General features: G+C 36.4%; 1 protein-coding gene across 15 annotated transcripts in view; it reads right to left on the bottom strand.

Moving 5' to 3' along the window:
* The window catches only part of LOC131437375 (formin-binding protein 1-like), a 231,350-nt gene that overhangs the window by 5,888 nt on the left and 204,829 nt on the right, over positions 1 to 20,633 (bottom strand). For 2 of the 15 annotated variants that reach the window (XM_058606659.1, XM_058606661.1), the window contains exons 5-9: positions 20,447 to 20,625; positions 20,187 to 20,376; positions 8,620 to 8,649; positions 7,939 to 8,285; positions 7,730 to 7,885 (exon numbers count right to left, since the gene is read on the bottom strand). In XM_058606659.1, coding sequence (XP_058462642.1) covers positions 7,730 to 7,885; positions 7,939 to 8,285; positions 8,620 to 8,649; positions 20,187 to 20,376; positions 20,447 to 20,625 — 902 coding nt within the window. The remainder of the gene's footprint in view (positions 1 to 7,729; positions 7,886 to 7,938; positions 8,286 to 8,619; positions 8,650 to 20,186; positions 20,377 to 20,446; positions 20,626 to 20,633) is intronic. The other 13 variants (XM_058606668.1, XM_058606669.1, XM_058606670.1 and 10 more) reach the window with 9 other exon arrangements.

Below are 20,633 nucleotides of genomic sequence, written 5' to 3'. Positions count from 1 at the left end.
TTAAAATTTTTGACTTGTACAAATGAAATTGAACCTCTCGAAATCAAGAAATTTTTTTCAATCGTGAAAGAACATTGGTCCTTCTCATTCCGGCAGGTGAGTCCCGGCCACGGAAGAGACCTAAAATTAAACTGAATTAACAATTATACCGACTGCCAAAATACTCCGATCAATTGTGTTGTGACGCATCCGAAAATCTGTTGCGCATCAGGCACACTTCCTGCAAAGTGGTCGAGCTTCGATATCGGTTTTCGTTTTATTTACCGTGTGTGCGAATCAAAGCGTGCTTCGTTCATAGAGGCGGTGTTATGTTTTCTTCTTCCGTACCAGCACTTTATATGAAGCTGTGAAATTTTTGACAATAAGAACCCTTTAATTTCGGGACCGGGAGTCGGATCAGAGTGAAATTCCGGAATTCCGTAGGGAGTCATAAGACCTTTCATTTAAATTAATTTTGCAAAAATAGGTCCAGCCATTGCTGAGAAAAGTGAGTTCGATTTTAGAGTTTGTGAACAATATTCCCGGTTCTTCCGGAACCAGAAACCAGGGTTTGCCGAAGCCAATTTGCTTGGCCGTCAACCGACAAGGCCTATCGATTGGAATTAATTTGAGCCCAGTTTTGAAACATAGTTTCGAATTGCATCACCGCTGTGTATAACTGTTTGAAGTTTTCTACACTTTTCATCCTGTAATTCCGGAACCGGAAGTCGGATCCGGATGAAATTCGGGAGCTTTGTGTGGGACAATAAGACCTTTCGTTTGAACCTAAAACGTTAAAATGTTGTTCAAATTGTTCAATTCGGTCACGCCATTTCTAAGAAAAGTGTGAAATTAATTTGAAATTAGAAATTTCACACAAATCGCCCTGTAATTCCGAAACCGCAATTCGCATCCAAATAAAATTCAGGAACTTTGCACGAGATAATTATAAATTTATTTTTAATCTACGTTTGTGAAAATCGGTTCAGCCACCTCTGAGAAAAGTCAGTGCATTTAATTTATTTCATTCACATATCGCCATTTAATTCCGGAACCGGAAGTTGGATTCGAATCAAACTCAGGAACTTTGTATGGGAATACAAGACCTTTCATTTGAATTAAAGTTCATGAAAATCGACTCGGTCATCTTCGAGAAAAATGAGTGCAAAAATGCCGGTTCAAATACTGGTTTTCACAATGGTTGCATCACCTTTCGATATTCTCAGATTACCACTCTGTTGCGTAGTTCTGGGAGGAAGACAATTTATGAAAAAGGACTTCGTGGTCGAATCGATTGAACGCTGCCTTTGAATTAGTATGTGACGACATTCGTTCGTGATTCGTTAAAACGGAATGTAAATGAAAGGAGCAAAAATGGTTTCGGTCATTTTTTCCTGCCCAGAGGTTAACAATTCCACGATACAACTGGGCATTACGTCTATTTCCGTTTTTGAATACTGGGCACATGTTGGATTGTTTCCAAATTTCAGGAAACTTTGTTTAACTGAAAAGCCGAAATAGTAGCTTGGTTAAAGCAATGAACAACAGCTGGATTTTTATCAGGACCAGGAGAGAATGAGCTTTCACGCTTCCTGGTAGCACTATGTACCATTGCCTGGTGGCACATAACAGCTACTTGAATCGGCAACGTTGTGTACAAATCGAAAAATATTCAATTGCTCTCTACGTTCAGGAATGTGTTTCCAGTCCATAGAAAGGGGAACAAGTGTATTGTATCCAACTCCCGTGGAATAACTGTATCGAAGCTGTTTGAAATTATAGTTCTGGATTTTATAACTCATAGTTGCTCTGACTCAACATAGATTAGTCTAATTTAGTATTAATAATATTGAATTAAGTATAAGAAAAATGTGTTATTTGGACAATTGTAATCTGTTGAGGCCAAAAAAATGAGGAGGTTTTATGCCTGTTGGAATTCAAGTTTGAAAGACAACAAATAATTAAACAAATTAGGTGATAACCGTAGCTTAGTCAGGAGTAAACTCAGGAAGTGAACACAAAAATAGATTGCTTCGCGAACAGTTCACAAACAGTCACGTCTTCAACGTAGACATTAGGAGATATATTTAATGTTTTTCATTTAGAGTTAACGAAATTTCAAAACTCTGTATCCTCCTATAACTCGCAGAACATAAGCACCCTCATTTACGGCCGTATGCGATACGTTCGGAAGTATGTCCAATTGACTACATAAGAACAACGCCAATCTAACTTTAAACCATCAGTTCTGGTACAGACTTAAGTGTTAATGAAAAATGTTTGATCTCATTTGTTATTTGGCTGGTTTTTCACTAATTTTGTATCATAATTTTTTTATTCGTGTGTTGCGTAAGTTTAAGGATATCGATTCTCTACCACATGTGTGACAGACCCCTTGTATTATTATTCTTGTTAACGTCCGTATCGACCATTCGACGAACACATACTTTCGAACGAATGCGTACAAGCTATTGTACGTTTTCAATCAAATGTGTACGAACGCGATTTCTGTGCAAAAGAAGTATCGACATCACAAGTATTTTTTTAGAAAGATTCCAAGCATCAAAGAAATGACGAATGCTACATCATAAACAAATATCGTACCCAAGATCAATTTTATTCAAGTCTTTGAATAACATTTTGAATTTAATGTTTGTGCAAAGTAAAATAATCGTAGTACTAGCCATGCAATGAATCTGTAGGCTACGAATCGGCTGCGAAGGCTGTGCCTAATTACACAAAAGGAATGTAATGCCAAGACTTCGCTTTTTGCAAAGTAAAAAAAGCATTGAAGATAGTCCGGTCAGTAGTATCTTCGAAAAATATGTTACATGTTGCTTGCAATCTTGTCGAAATTTTAGATATTTATTATATTGGTAAAATCATGCTTTTTATATAAAATTAGCTAACCCGTCGAACTTCGTCTCGCCCAAAAATTATTTGTTCGAATTTATGTTTCGGAGAGCAGAACTGTCAAACGACTAAGTGGTTAATGTTTCTCTCCAATATTTTGCTGAATAATTATCCTACAATCAATCGAATTCGACACACATTCGCTTTAGCCCAAAAATGTGAAAATGTGAAAAACTTCTGTTAAGTGAAAATAGAGCAAATGAACAGACTCATCGACTCTTATCCTTTGATTCAATGCACTGACCGGAGATCCCTCTCTAATGGTTTCAACATAATGGATATAAAGCGCCACGTTTTCCGTTCCAGATGTGACTCTTACTTCAGGTAATTGATAAAAAAGCTCACTAACCATAATGTTGTATTGATAAACTTAGCACAATGTTGAAGAATTTCTAGTGCTGTTCATTCGGTGGAGTAGGATATATTTACAATTTGTATTTAGCCCAAGTAACCAAAATTTCGTAAAAAAAATTTGTCTTAAACAGCATACAAAGCATTATGAACACTTGAATGTTTACCCAACGCAACAGAACAAACTTTGAAGCAGTTCCTTGTACAGCTTTTAAGCAGCGAGAAAGTTTTCTCAGAACTTATTCTGTATGTTCAAGTTGCTAAAATGTGCCACGCGTACTTTAGAGCGTTAAAGTTTTTCATGTACTGTGGAACTTTTTTTTTTGCTTGGAGAATCGACGCTTAAGTTCCAATTTGATATTGATTCTACCAATTTGAACATTCTTCACAGAATATGAATAAGAACTATAAATATAACAGTCTCAATCCATTATGGTAATCATCTTGAACTATCAACTAATCATTGATGTCTAATTGCCGCTTATTGTGTGCGCTTAGTGTAATCTAAATTATTAGAAAGCAAAATGCAAGGAAAATCTCTCAGTTTGACTTTAGTGTTTCTAAAGCACAATCTTTTCATTGATTCATTCAAAATTTTTCTGAAATGTTAAAATCGAGCCCGCGGTGCCTAATACTATTCATTTGATTCCATTGAACACAATTCATCAACTTGTAAATGATATCAGATGTTTTACTCCTGCCTACAGCGGTTTTCTAGAACAGTCCGTCATTGAGTCATATGGTAAGCAATAATTGTGATACCCAATCTAGCACGTGGCTCTAAATGACGAACAACTCGTAGCGCGCCAAACGATTTTTTCTACGATCTAGTATTCTTTCCGTCGACAGTCAAGCACTTATGCAACTCGTTGCGCGCCATCAATCGTAAATCTAGCAATCATTGGCGACTTTTTCAGTGGAAAATACCATTGTCCATACAAAATAACTTTATTGGTTTTTCCCACTTTTCCGGTAAGTTTTCCTAATTTTTTTGATGTACGAACCCGGTGGAGGTAAAAACTGTTCAAACAAAAAAAAAATCATCTCAATCCGTCCATCCGTTCTTACGTGATGCGATTACAAAGAATGATCTCTGCATTTATATATATATATATATATATATATATATATATATATATATATATATATATATATATATATATATATATATATATATATATATATATATATATATATATATATATATATATATAGATAGATAAAGCATGTTTACCCATCGTGTATTTTCCATAATATACCCAATAGATATGGTAAAATTTGATGCCTGCTATGCTTTCTAAATGTTTTATTAAAAAAAAAACAAATTTATCATTTGATTGCAAATCACCTTTACATTCGAAAGAAAAGTTTTTGGAAATCGGTCAAACTATTTTCAATGTATTCGATCGGTTGATTCACAACATTGAACTGACGAATCCAAATCACTGAATTTCGTCTATTCGTCTCTAAACGAGAATGGGACCTTTTATTCGTATGAATGATGTTCGAATACACTGCTCATACTAGCATATCTGTCCCATTTTTACCCTACATTTAGAATATGCAAAAATAGTTTGGGTTTCAATGAGTCAAATTTGAAAAAAAAAACGTCAAGTCGAATCTGTTCAATATAGAAAGCACTTGCATATCTGTCCCACGCATTAAAAAAATCACGTTTCAGTAACTAAAAAATGTGTACTGGTTATATTTTTTCTCTGCGCAGGCAGTGCATGCAAAAAGAAAAACTATCTTTGAATCGATCTTTGGATATAGCCGGTATGATAATTATTCTTGGATATTTTGCGTTTCAATCTCAGTTCCTCGCCAAAATAGCTTCCTGCAAAGTCAAACGTATTGCTCCTATTTATTCTCACAATCCTCCGAAGTAACAACTTTCGGAAAAAGATTTAGCTCTTTTGCCATAACTTTGATCAAAATCAGATGTAGGCATATGGGAATATTTCGAATTGGAATTATGTAGAACGTACTGTGCTGAACAAGAGATGGTGGCATTGAAACCTACAAAATCACTGTTTGAACTGTCTGCCGTGGAAGAGTCTCCACCAAAGCTTAAAATTGTAATGCATTCTCAATGAAGGAATCCAATCCAACAGCCTCATTTTCAATATTTTAGTGTCTCATTCGTAAATGACCGACACCAGAACAAACGAAGAAAGACGAAGCATTTTCGTTTCTCATTGAAAAAATGAGAGAGAATAATTGCCAACGTCACTCTTTCCTCTATGACAAGACGAAACCAAACTAACGTCTTCAGGAATTTCAATTTCTATTCTTGCATCGATGTATTGAAAATCTGTGACGCTTGGCTATAAATAGTGACTAAAATATGACAAATCGAAGTAATTACATCCCAGAACCTCTTTGGGAACCAAAACTACTACAAATTCGAGCACTAACAGGTAAACGTTATTGTGAAACCTGTCATTTTCGATTCTCACAGCTTCGGTTGAATATCGACACTGCATACTATGGGATTTTCACGTTATTACCGAAATGTGTATTCATCTTTTTCTCAACGTGTCGATTTTCAATATGGGACTGATATGCAAGTATGGGCAGTACACGTATCGTTCGAAACTAAACTGACATATATTCTAGCGTTTTGCATATGGTTAATCAAGAGAATTTGAGTGTTTGTGCTGAGCGATTTTGTGGCAAACGAGTCGCGTTCGTATTCGTTCGAAAGTATGTACAGGGTCCGCCATCTAACTTTTTTTAACTAGCGGTTATTTCAACATTGGTAACCTTAATGTCACTGACAGAAACTTAGTTTTATCTTTCCGCTGGACGAAAATGGTTGTGTATACACTTGTGGAACGCGTGAAAATAGTGCCAACTGGGCTTCCGATCAGCTTGAAGAAGACGCCGATTTTCGCCAAAAAATCATCTTCTCGGATGAGGCACGTTTTCATATCGGCGGGTATGTTAATAAGCAAAATTGTCGCATCTGGGGGACGAAAACCCGCACGTTATCATGAAGAAGCCGATGCATCCTCAGAGAGTGACGGTTTGGTGCAGATTTTGGTCTGTCGGCATCATTGGGATATTTTTCTTCGAAAATGAGGCAGGAGCCGCCGCCACGGTCAATAGCGAGCGCTACCGCGCCATGATTAGCAATTGGTTCTTCTCGTTACTTGAAGAGGACACCATTTGGTTCCAACAAGACGGCGCTACGTGCCACACAGCCAACGCTACGATCGATCTTCTGCGCACAGTCCTTGAAGATCGAATTATCATTCGAAATTCGGATGTAGTTTGGCCGCCTCGGAGCTGTGATTTGACGCCGTTAGACTATTATCTTTGGGGGGCTGTCAAAGATAAGTGTTATGTGGACAAGCCAGAGACAATTCAAGCTGAAATAAAGCTGCATACAATCGAAAATGTACTAAAACACTGGACCGACCGTATGGCGTACTGCAAGGCCAGCCGAGGTAGCCATTTGAATGAAATTATATTCCACAATTAACCGGAAGGATTGTACTTTAATATGAAAAAATAAATTTTGAAATCGGATGAACTGTTTGTGTTTTATTGCATGTTTAAAAAAAAGTTACATGGCGGACCCTGTATTTGTCGAATGGTCGATACGGACGCAAACAAGAATGAGGGTGAAGACCTGTACAATACGCAAAAGTGGCGTATTCCAAGGCGGGAAAATCGATCTGCCTGTAACAGGAAGATTGGGTGCAAGCAAGTTTTGTAATATATTACAAAAGATAACCGCCATTGTATTAGCATCCGGTGGTCCTAGTTGCCATTATAGACAGAGTTAATAATCTTTCAACAGCAATACTTCAATTTCAATAGGTTGAACAACATGACAACATAAATAAATATCGACTGTCCTTGATTGCGATAGCACCACAATCACTCACCTCGAAATCGTTCGATTGTCCATGGGACTGTTTCGAACGGGACACGACAGTGAACTGGTTTTGTTACTGGATGTTATTTATCATATCTTGGTTTTCGAAATCTTTCTCTAGTTTACATACTATCCAATGTTTGTTAGTTTGGCCCTTAAAAGTATTTTCTTCTGTAACCATACTATTTTTTTCTATAAATATGATCTGGTTGAGGCTTTATTTCACTGTATCCAATATGTTACAGTATGCATTTAAGGGTCAAGTGAACAATAATGACAACCTGCAATATTTCCTTTTCAACCTTTTCAATATAAGCTATAAATTTGAACAGAATAAATTAATTAAAGCACGTCACTGGTACTCGTCATCTACACCAACATTAAACACACGAAATGTTAAACAAAATGGTTAGTTACATGAACATGAATCCAAAATCTACTAATCGATTCAATGTATGACTGATGAACGAATGCAACGGGAAACTATAGGTGGGTGGGACGACAAAAAATAGGGAGGTGTGATAGAAAAATGGCCCTATAGTATTGTATGCATATGGAAAGATAAAAATGTATAAAAATCGGTAATAATTGAGTAAATACCCGTTATTGTTAATATTAAGCCCATTTTGCGCTTGCTGTACACTACTCTCAGATGCTGACCTGCTTAAGCTTCCAGCGTCATGATCCGGATGGTCTTCGCCGTGATCGTCATGGTCGTGATTGCTACTGCCGTTGGAATGTCTGTAATTAGGTAGACTGTTGGGGTTCGTTGAAAGTTGAAACAGGAAAAAAAACCGACGAACACTTACCTGGACGATCGTTGTCCATTCTGTATCACTCTGCTCGCTTGGGGGCTGTGCTGGACGATGGTTTGGTTGTTGGCCTGGTCCAGCATTTTCTGGTACCTCTGCAGTTCGAGCCGTAGTTTGTCCAGCTTGTTGACGGATTCGTTCAGCTGTTCCTCGACGGAACGGGGATCCCCCAACAGAGAGTTCGCTTCGTACACACCCTTCATCTTCATCAAACCTTCACTGGCGGCCTGCTCCTGGGCAACTTTTTGCTGCAACTCGTGAACCTTGCCGGCTAGCTTTTTTCGCCTTTGCGTCGGTGGCAGATCACTGAAATCTTCCTTCATACCGTCCGTCGAGAGGTTATTCTGCAAATGAAGTGAGCTGATCAGATGTCGTGCACCCAACAAAATCAGTTCAAAAAAGTTCAAATCGACCAGACTTTTGTCATGCATCAAAGTAGTCGAGACACTGATTTTCAGGTGAGTTTCCAAAGTATACACACAACACCACGCACATAGTTCAACTAAAAATCACACGAAATCGCTTTTACAAACATGAAGAAATTTTGGTTAGTGTTCAGAAAGATTTTCTCTTGTTTTTAATACAAAGATACCAAGTTCATCAACGATCACTCAAAAACTCAATACCAAAAGAGAAAGACAAAAGAAAAAAAAAACACATTACTCAGAATTAGCATACCTTCACTTGAATGCAGGCCTCAACAATCTTCTGTTATTTTTTATCGTGAATATTACAGGTGGAAATTATTGATTTTGAATTTCGAATAGAGTTAGGCCAATTCAGTGCATCAATTTGTAGATTTTTTACAAACAGGATTCGTTTTTGTTTTTTTAATTTGTGTATGTTTCGAACAGCAGCATTTCAGAAATCAAAATAACACGGTTGAACGCAAAGGAAAAGAAGAAAGCAAAAAGAGACACGATTAATTATAGTGATTGTTTTTTTCTGTTTCACAACAATTCTACAGTTTGCGCATTAGCCAAAGCGGAAGGAAGCTGCAGCGAGCGATGGTGTTCTTAAAATTTACAGTGAACAGTTTCGGAATGTGGAACGGAATTGTTGTTGGTGGTGGTGAAAAGAATTCGACCGATTTTTACCAGATCAGTGCACGTTAGGAAAAAGTGTTCAATCAGAGGATTCAGTAAATTTTGATGATAAAAAAAAACAATAATTTTATTCAAGTGTTTTAAAATAATTTTCAACAAAGTATCCATTGAGGGCTTCTAGTGTTTAAAAATAAATAACACTGATTCTACTAATGAGTTATCGAGCTACCATATTCAGGGAAACTAGATATCAGAGATAACCCGATGAAACAAAGCGTCCGTACATGTACACTATTTACGGTTGGCGAGAATTTCTATCGGTATCACTTTACAATGAAAATCAAGTGAAATGAATGTAGATCTTTATTACGGAAGGCGCTTCGCAGAAAATAGTAGTTGCTTGAATGAGCTAGATGTTATTATGAACATCATTTCAACAAAATTTTGTTGGAAAATTTATTATGTGTTCACTATATTATATTGATCACTACACTGTGCATGTTACTGGTAATAGGTAAAATTAATTGAAGTAATATGTAAGTGAAGCGAAAGTGGAATAGAGAACGGTAATGAGGGCCCTTATATTTATCTTGCCTAAAATGTAGCCTCATATTGCAAGTAACATCCACCAATATACACATTTTTTATCAGGTTGAAGAAAAAGAAACTCATTACTTGTTCTGTAGATGGCTTCAGTTTTTCTTGGCTGTTTTTCTTTCGATAAACCCTGTTGTTCCAAAACCGGAAGTGAGATCCGAACAAAGGTCATAAGTAGTCTATATCTATAGACGTCGACCCTTTTATTTGAGTTTAAGTTTGTGAAAATCGAAAGTTTGTAAATTTGTGAAAATCAACTCAGCCGTTTTTGAAGAGTTTCGTTTTTGAGTTTTCGACTATTTTTTTCGGCACTTCCGGCACCAGGAATTTGGAACCGGTATAGCTGAAATCGGTTCGTTTGGCCAGCAACTAGCATAACCTTCAAACTGAAAGTTTTGAAATAAGTTCAGAATAATTTTTACGTTTAGTGCATTTTCGCTCTACATGAGTGAATGGAATTTCATACACTCCACCCTGTATTTCCGGAACTGAATCTGGATAAAATTCTACATCAACTTATGAAAACATAATACTTTTCATTTAGATCGGAGTTTGTGAAAATCGGTCTGGCCGTTTCTTAGAAATTGGAGTAATTTTCGGTTAGGAGCACACGAGCACTTTTCCGGTACTTCCGAAACTAGGTACGATGATCCGGTATACCCAATATCAACGTATTTGATAATAAACTAACCATACTTGCTTAATAAAAGAATTGTACGACTATTTGAATGTATTTGGCTTCATTTTTACTTGTCATGTATGAAAACACGCTCCAGAAAATGATTTTTTTATACTTATCAGCCTGCAATTCCGGTCGTATCCGGATGAAATTCGGTTGGATTGTATGGGGTTGTAATACCACTTAAACTTATCAAAATTGAATGAGCGATTTCTGAGAAAATCGAGTGCAATTTTTTAGTTAATTTTGCACATTTTACCCCGTAACTCCGGAACCAGAAAACGGATCCAGATGAAATTCAATAGGAACTTATGGGACTGAAAGGCCTTAAATTTGAATCTTAGTTGAAGAAAATCGGTTAAGCGGTCTCTTAGAAAATCGAGTGCACTTTTTCTTCGCACATTTTACTCCGTTACTCCCGAACCGGAAGTTCGATCCAGGTAAAATTCAATAGGAACCTATGGGACCAAGAGATCTTGCATTTGAATCTAAGTTTGTGAAAATTGGTCCAGCCATCTCCGAGAAAATCGAATGCACTTTTTTGTCACATGTAGACATTTTGCGTACTCGATGAGCTGATTCGAGTGGTATATGACACTCGGCCCTCCGGGCCTCGGTACGAAAATTGGTTTCCAATGTGATTGCATAACTTTTCTATATGAGAGATAAAGATATGTATTATACAATATATCTCTGTTATTAACAACTGGGCCCCACTTTAAGCTAAGGATCAACTGAAACCGTCCAAATACCAACAGAAGGGATGCCGTATTCCATCAAGACAACGCCAGGTCACACATCCATCTATAGTGACTCATCAGACACTCTGGGAGCTTGATTGGAAAGTTTTAATGCATTCACCATATAGCTCGAACCTGGCACTAAGCGAATACCATATTTTTATTGTATTTCAAAACTTTTAGTAAAAATAAGTAATTAGCATCTGAAGTCCCGCACCAATGAGAACAAATATTTCTATTAGAAAGGCATTGTAAAGCTACCCTTAGAACCTTTAATTTTAGCGCAACATGGAGCTTATCTGTCTAAAACTGGACAATTCGAAACACGTAAAATAAAGCATATCACGCAAAAATAATGAAATTCCGATAAAAAATAAAAAAAAATATAATGGAATTTCTTAGCCCGCTATTTTATGCCATAGCCATTACCCGATCAGATGGTAATAACAGAATTATAACAACTGTGTTTTTCTGTGTTAATTTTACTACTATTGTTATGAATTTCTGCTTTCAGACTTCTGTAGTTACATCAAATTCAAACATAAATGTGATACAAACGTTTCAAAAACTGTTATGATTTCGTTCACGCTAGAGTCTTTTTTTGTTATGATTTTGTTAAAATATATATAAATATTTCAAAATTTGTTACAAAATATTTCTGAAATAAATTACGCCAGCAAGATTATTCTTAGTTGAAATAGTGCAGATTCGTGAAAATTTCGTAGAAATTAGCATTAAAATAAATCAACGAGGAAAGAGTAATTTAAAAATTTCAGTATAGATGGTGACTGGCTATTCTTTATTCACATAAGACATGAGAAAGTCATTATTTGCCTCTCTACACACAGCGAATATGGGAACCACTCACCATACTCCCCAGACTTAGCTCCTTCCGACTATCATTTATTTTTATCGATGAAGTGTGAGACACTTTCTTAGCAGTATTTGACTAGGTTTATGGAAAAATGGGATTAGGATATGGAAAAATGGTTTCACGACTGGATTCACGAATGGCTTTACGACTGGAAAGATGAACACTACTTTCGACGATTTGATGGAAAGATGAAAAAACTTTGGTCTTCTCGAACGTAACTAACTTGAATAATGTATCTTCAACCTTTTTTCCGCATTATCAACTGACATATCTAGTGGTTGATATTGCTGTGCGTTATGCACGAGATTGTGGAAGTTCAGAATGGGTGATTCCTGCCATTCTTGCCAAATTTAGTGAAATTTTCTCTGGAGTAATTATGTTCTAGAATCTATATTGCGCGTTGACCTGTGTGTCACCGCCGCCGACATTTTAATTAGTCTCGCTGGATTTATTTGATGCGCCATGTCTATCGTATCGGTCTAGTATAAGGCTCTTGTTATTTGTGTTACTATACGATGAAAATCGAATGAAAAGAGCGTATTAAGTTTTACACGAGACCGACTCAACCTGCAAAATGAGCAAGATGAAAAATGGTGGTTTGTCCACAAGTTGAATTCATATCATTCTACTCTGGTCCATACTCTTGCCATATCATTCATTTGCGTTTCTTGTCATTCCGCAGCATTTCAGAGTAGGGTGAAACTTTCGAAAACAAATGAAATGATAGTTCCGTCGTTTGTTTTACAAAGATTGGAATTTTTACTGAATCCAAATTTTTGGATTTAGATTTTAAGGACTGTTTTTAGGAGGAACAACGAATTTGATTTGTTTGCTTTTGTAAAATTAGGCATTCTCTAAAAACAGTTGAGCAAAGCCTTGGTTTTACATTCCTGTAGTGGAATTCGACCTTCTGTTTCAACAGACTTCGCAGCCGATTCAGAGTGTACAGAACCATTGCACGGCTAGTGCTACGATTCTATTGACACTACTAATTCTTCCAGGTCGGGGCTCGAACAGTTGGTATCTGTAATTATATTATGTTTTTATGTGACTTGTCATACGTTAGGTTTTTTTTCGTAGGACTTCTAAGTAGGTCACATACCCAACAAATGTTTTTTAAACACATTTACGATCAAAAGTTATGATTGAATATATTTTGCATGTATGAAACGACACCCTGTCACCTGCTGCTGTGGTTATGAATAACCACATGATAATTAGACTACGGTCACTGTCAAGTTCAATCAGTGCTGTTGAGTTGCACATGCAAATGATTCTACGTTGAAGTTTGCTTGGTGGGGATGTTATCATCGAAAAACCATTAGTTATTCTCTATGCACCTGTGTCACCCCAAACAATGTAGCAAGAGAATGATACTTTCAATTGATTGATGAACAGCGAATACTGCAATTTGCATTCAAAGGTATATCATAACGAATGTGAATTTAAAGAGACATAACCGGAAAGTCGATTGCTTTTAAAAACAAATTGTGTACTTTCGGCTTATGTTACTGATTCGAAGCTTGTTAATATTTAGCGGATCATCATACGTTTTTATTTTTAGGCTGTATTTTTAGTTTCGTTTATCCTACTTTTTGTGCGCTCATAACTGTCATATTTTTATCAGACTATTATTTATTTCCAGATTTTTTTTTCACAAAAAAATCATTTAGATTGGAAACTCAGGTGCCTAAACGACGACCTTAAGAATCGTTTATTCTAACTTTTCTGAAACTATAATAGTTATCGACAAATAATTTGACAAAACTTAACGGTATATCCATTTGTTATGGTAATAACATATTGATTTTTAAATGAATTCTCTAAAACAAAAACTATTGTCGTCTCAGTGTGACTTTTCTCATATGAGAAAGAACGCGTTAGCGAACTCTCAGAATTTTTATCACATTGGTGTGTATAAATCAATGGCAAAATTTAGATTCTACTATTTCACCAATAACTACCGGGGAACAAATTGAAAAATACAGATGATTGAAAATGAATGAAACTAATTGCTGGAATCTTTTATAATCCGCTGAACTGCTCTTCCACAGAGCTACCATGAAGATATGACAAAATCACTTTTTAGAAGCTGCCCGTGAATACCGAGCACCGTTTCTGCTACGATCATATGTTGCAAATAAGCCCTCAGCCAGTTTTCAATAAAAGGACAACATATCGACATAAGCCCATTTTCAATGAAAAAACACTGGTGTCGTGGATTATTCTTATTTTGCACTCTAAAGTAAGAGCAGCTATAAAACAGATATAATTCATAATAATTCCACTGCATTAACAAAAAAAAAACAGTACATCTCTTCCGACTTAGACATGTCCCATGAAAGGTTCTTAGGATCAATAAGATCATAGCACTAGTCATGCAATGCAGTGGCGGCAAGTACCATGAAATATTGGGGGACATAACAAATTATTACTACTTATCATTAAATTTTGCAATATATAGAACATTTTTACGAAGGGAACGGAGAGGTTAGAGCAAGTTTAGTTTCTCTTCCAAATGTTGACACGATCACAAACATTTTCCTTACTATTCTAGTAATAACCAATATTCGAAAGTGGTAAAGTATAGCACATTTAACATTGTAGTAAATTAGTTTAAAATTTTCAGTAACTTGGTTAAGAAATCTGAACTATTATGGAGACGAATTATGGGGATAACAGAAAAAAGTTTCATATCATAAGATATTTCTAGAAAATTTTCAAATACTTATTCCAGTAACCAAAATATTGGGAGGGCAGGACCACTCTAATTTCTTGTCAAGATACGACGCATATTAAAAAAAGTAAGGCCCGCTTTGTCATATTTATAATGAAACAGCTTCACATAATCACATCGTTTTCGTACCGTTGCACTAGCTTATTCAAGGAGGCACTCTATGAAAAATGGATTATTCATTTATTGTTTTAATCGATAGATATGTTGTCTGAGAACATACATACACGTAGTATCTGAGGTTTACGCACTTGAGACAAGTCTCCTAATCAATTTTATACATTAATTGGACTTCAACTTTGGAAGATATCGTGTGTACGGGAAGGCGACTAAGTTCCTTGTCATTTTTTAAGTTAAAAAATGAAATAGTCACTGGGTGAAAGGTTGAGATTGTACGGTGGGTGAATAAAAACTTTACAAAGAAAATCTTGAATCGAAGTTCCCAATCGAAAACCTTTCCTTTATTCATTACGGTAGGTCCTTAAACTAGGCCAAATTCTCGATGAATTAAAAAAGTAAAGATCATTTTACACACAAAAATCCTAATGTAGTGCGAACTGCGCAGGGGTTCTGCAATTTTTTGAAGTTCGCTTCGGTGTTTTTTCCTCTTTCAATCAAAACCTGTTTCGCAGCATCGGCCAGTTCAATAGCCTCGCCAAGATTTTTAGTTTTTAGTACTCGACTCAGACACAACGTCACAGAATGTACCAAGCCCAAAATATGCACAGAGATCGGGGAGTAAAATTTCGATATTCGAATAATATACAAACATTTGGGAAAATAGTCTAACTTTGATTGTTTTTTTGACTTTACCTGAAAATGTACGGTCATTCACAATATTGACACTGTGAAACAAATTCTGAGAACGAGTTATGAATTGTCAAATTATTTACACTTTTTTATAATAAGTACTCTATTGTTCATGGAACTTAATGTTGAAAAATCTCCCTGCGCACGAGTCTGGTTATGAATGGGTTCAATATGTAGCTTAATAGGGTAAGTAAATTTCTTCGGTAGTGCGTGGTGCTTAATTATTTCTTGTACATGACAATGAATTTATTGAAGGTTTAGTAACTTGCTAAGGTCCAAATTTTAATTCAATTGAGACTTCGTAATAAGAATTGACGGCTCAATACAGTAGGCCAAATTTCACCAAAGGAATATGATACCTTGACTTTGTACTGTGTTAACAAAACGTTTCCTTGAAGGATTTGGCCTTAGTCCCTCCCTGTTGCCATATAGTATTCGACTCAGCTCGTCGAGTTGAACAATTTCTGTTGTTTCAAAGATTAATATAACGAATTGAGCAAATGTAAATTTAAATGACAGGTTTTATGATCCCACAGATTACTATTAAATTTTATCTAACGGGCGTTTTTAGGAGGTTTGTTTTTGTATTACTCTATTATCTGAAAGTTTGTTTTGACAGTGTAAAATGACGTCTCTATTCAGTATTGTTTGGAAAATCATCATGAATAGATTAACTCTAGAACAACGCTTCCAAATCATGGAAATTTATTTTCAAAACCAGTATTCAATTAAACCTGTTTATAGCGCAGTGATGAGGCGCTGTCAACAAGCAAATTTGCCGAATTTGGAGCAAAGATAATTCACACGACGTTAAAAAATTACCGATTCATCCCGATAAATGTACTGTTTGGTGCGGTCTATGGGCTGGTGGAATCATCGATCCGTATTTCTTTAAAAATGAGGAAGAATGATGCGTTACCGCGAAAGGAAATCGATACAGAACCATGATCAATGAATTTTTGTTGCCAAATCTTCAAGAAATGGATGTGGACGAAATGTTGTTTCAACAGAATGGTGCCACTTGTCATACTGCAGTCGAAACAATCGACTTATTGAAAGAACATTTCAACGACAACATTATTTCGAGTGAATTGGCCGCCGCGCTCGTGTGCTTTGACACCACTCCCTCATGTTTTGTGGGGATACGTGAAGTCATTGGTTTATGTGGATAAACCAGCAACGATTGATGATTGATGCTTTGGAACCCAATAATCAATGTGTTGCTGAAATACGCATTCAAATGCTTGAAAAAGTAATCAAAAAATGGACCTCCAGAATTACTTTTGTGAAAAATAGTCGTGGCGGCCATAGGCCCGAAATCATATTTAAAAGTTAAATGACAAAAAATTATCTACCAAATACAAAAATTGGCCATTTCATAAGTTGACATGTGCTTTATTTAAATTTTAAAACAGGAAGCTTTTAAAAATACCCTTTAGATTCAACCTCCGGATACTAAATTACCGAATAATGTTTAAAAATTTATACCTTAATCTTAAATAGCAAACATTGTGAAAAACTGCTAAGCTGGGTTAAACATTATTCCAATTTTGAGGTTGCACCAGCAATAGTGCCCGAAAATCCAAAATGGAATTGATTTCGATTCGAAATAACAGGTCTTGTGGTCTAATACAAATTTCCTGAATTTTGTCCGAATCGGACTGCCGGTTTCGAAGTTTGATGGGGTAATGCGTGTTCACAATATTAAACCGTTTTAGAGAGGTCCCCAAAGTGGTCGATATAGACCCCTTGGGGTCGATATCCTTTTTGCGACGGTCGACGTAAACGAAAACTGACAATGGGGGTCAACGAGGTCTAGAAATCAACCCCCTGTTGTTTGATATAAGTTGTTATTTGAAATATTTACGCTAAAAAAGTTGTGTTTATTTTACCATCCGCAGAAATTCGTAAGTATTTTACATCAATATTAAAAAAGCAAGAAATTGAATTTTCAAAGGAATTTGTTGATGGGGGTCTGAGGCCTAAGTTAATTTTAGTAAAGGGGTCCATGACCCAAAATAGTTTGGGAACCCCTGTATTAGTAGATGGCCAAACATGCCGAATTTAGCTTGACCGTGTCCCGATTTTCGGGTCTGAAAGTACCAGAAAAGCTAATACATACAAAATGGAATTTGCATCGATTTGTCAAAGGCTTCATTACGCCAAAAGCAAAGCCCTGGCAGTACATTCCTTTTGTGGGATTTGGCCTTTCTGTTTTAACAGACTTCGCAGCTGTTCAACAAAATTATCCTCGGAGTCAGAACTTATACTATAGTGTAAAAATAAAATTTTACAAGCTTGAGTTGATGACAACTTCACGTCATAACACAAATTCTATCGTTCTTAATTTCGTCACAGATCATTGGAATTAATCGGTTGTCGTTCCTTTAACAAAACTTTACAAAAAAATTATGAATTTGACAAAAGATCCAATACCACACCACATACGATGCAAAACCATAAACCATACTACTGAAATGGTTTAATTATGGAATATTTTTCTTTGTAGGTGTAGATTTTATGTCACATTTCAATGAAATTTACAGGTTTCGACTGGAATTTACACTCGGCTAGTAAGTTGTATGAATTTATATGTACCATTTACCAAACAAGCAGATATCTGCTTATGTGGATCAGTCAATAAGCGAACGTACATTGTGATCTTATGGTGCTCGGTTCAAATCACAGTGGCTATCGACTTTTTGTTTTTTATTTTGTTGAATTTTTAAGGATGTAATTTTCCTATCGCACATTTTTACGTATTCTTGATTTTAAAATTTGTGTGAATTGCGACGTTTCAATTATCTGCATATTATAAAATTTATAATCACAAGAGTTTTCCGATCTGTGTATAGTCTAGAGAAAAAATTTTATAGTGTAAAATTGTACACCGTTGCATCATATACCTAAGTATCAGTGTTGTGTGTGATCACATTTTCCTCTGTGATTCTGAGTCCTTTCAAAAAGCTGCTCATTTTGGTCAAATTCTTCAATCATACGAAATGCTGCAATCCGAACATCTGATATGCTTTCCCGAAGCGACAGAATGTCTAAAGCGCTTCTTAGAAATTCATACATGACGAAACTTATTTTTAAAATAAAACATCTTAAAATAAAGAGCTCATGAATCAGAATACTGGTTGCATCATTACGAAACAGATTTAAAGAAACCCGACTGACCCAGTAATCAACCCACATGGTTTCAAGTCATAGTGCGTCCAATGGTTAAGTAAAATGTGCACGTTTCTGTAGCCAATAAACGAAAGGAAGTTGCATCGAGGACAAAGTATGAAATTTTAAATAGTTATTATGCAAACACCGTAAAAAAAACCAGGATAATACCATGACGGGCGCCTTGAGTGCGGGTGTATGCGAAGAAGACGCGAATGTGTAAGGAGAGGCGATAAAAAGTAGAAGCCAATCACAACATGGAAAGCGCTTAGTAGATATGGAGGATGCTTTGCTTGCATAGCGATAAGAGAGCACACGGTCGTTTTATCACACAGAAAAAAAGGCGAGTGCAGTCGATATCGACAGTGTACAAACACATAGTTTTTTTTTCGGTCGTTACATTTAGCGATACAATACTCACAGAGTTTCGAAATACCAGCGCGGATGGTTTGTTTTCGTTCGGTTTCGGTGTTGGTTTTTGATGTGGCGTGTTTCATTTAGCAGCAATTAACATTTAGGTTAGTCGAACACGCCAGCCCGAAATGTGATGGTTATGGGCAAAAGTAGGATGAAGATCAGTATGTGATGAGGTTGCATCCAAAAACAAGACGAAAGAAAATAGAGATACGAACTGCATGAATTGACGTCCCAACATGTCGGATGAATTATTTATTTCAGAGTAATAAAGTCATTTAAAAACAATCCATTGTATGGCTAATGATTATTTGCGCACGATGAAAGCAATTTCTTTTAAAGATTTCTAACGAACTAAAGCAATAAAGCGATGCGTCTGAGGGTGACCAATAGATTTTTAAGTCAATAATACCCAGATACTGTTGAACGAATAAACAAAATCATTGATCACAACCAACTGATTGTGATCAACAACTCAATTTGGCTGCTAGAGATTTCTGAAGAGGGTTCGTACTGTGTTAGAACGAGAACGAAAATAGAAGCATACGAGAATCGGGGTTTGAAGAAAATTTCTACACATATCAAACAGTGTCAATTGCTGCTTGCTAAAACTGAATCGTTTCTGGTCATTCTATCGACTAGCACGTAAGCACGAAAATGGGACAAGATAACAACCATTGATAGTGAAAGAGACCTTCTTCTGATGTGGTCGTGTAGAAGTAGTTCCTTTCCGTTTCGCTGGACTGATTTGAACTTGCGTGTTTCGTATGTTTGTGATGAGACAGTCAATTATCGATAACATGTTTAACGATGTCCCTTAACTGCTTTACTACCGAATCGGGAGCTTTTTTTTTATTTGTCTGATGTTTTCATAGAAATTTAAGCGCTGTTGTTACTATAGAAACGATTGGAATGGGGATAGTCGAACCTACTTAACGATTTGGTAAGAATATTGCCAGAGGGAACAAATTAAAAAAGCCATTTGTTGCGGGGTAGGAGCCGAGAAGCAATAATTAAAAATTCGATTCTAAAGCTGCTGTTGACGTTGTTACGACTACGCTACTAAACATCGATTTTTGTTTACATGAGTCTAGCACATGACGACATTTAGTTTCAAATCATATTGATAAACTGGTTTAGGATTCACTCAAAGTCAACCACTCGAAACAGTTCGACTTACCTTGTTACTTGCAAAAATACCAAAGATACCGACACGCTTTTTCAGCTTTTGCGTCGTGGTGCCCTTCGCCGTCAGGTGGTTTAATCCGGCGGTGGGAGGATAGCTTTGCGAATTGTTGGAGGTGTCCGAATCAGCTTTTGCGAGATCTTCGAATGGGAGATCCCCAGGAGGTTGGAATCCGGACTGGTATCTGAAACGAAAAATAAAAAACCGTTACACCAATTGTTCGAAAACCATTGAATTGTAAATTTCGTTCTTACTTTTCTATTACTTTCAACGAGTCTTCTTTCTCGTTGATGGAATCGGCTGCTTTCACCATACCCTCAAGACACCTCGCAATGATGGGAGCTACTGCTGATTCTACATCCGCTGCACCTTTGATGAATTCCTTCAGTCCTCGAGTTCTCTTCTCATCCAGCTCTTGCAATCGGTTGAAAACCTATCGGA

Source organism: Malaya genurostris, chromosome 3 (assembly GCF_030247185.1).
Source record: "Malaya genurostris strain Urasoe2022 chromosome 3, Malgen_1.1, whole genome shotgun sequence".
Taxonomy (NCBI): domain Eukaryota; kingdom Metazoa; phylum Arthropoda; class Insecta; order Diptera; family Culicidae; genus Malaya; species Malaya genurostris.
The sequence above is the reverse complement of the archived record's forward strand: the minus strand, read 5'-3'. Positions and strand labels throughout refer to the sequence as shown.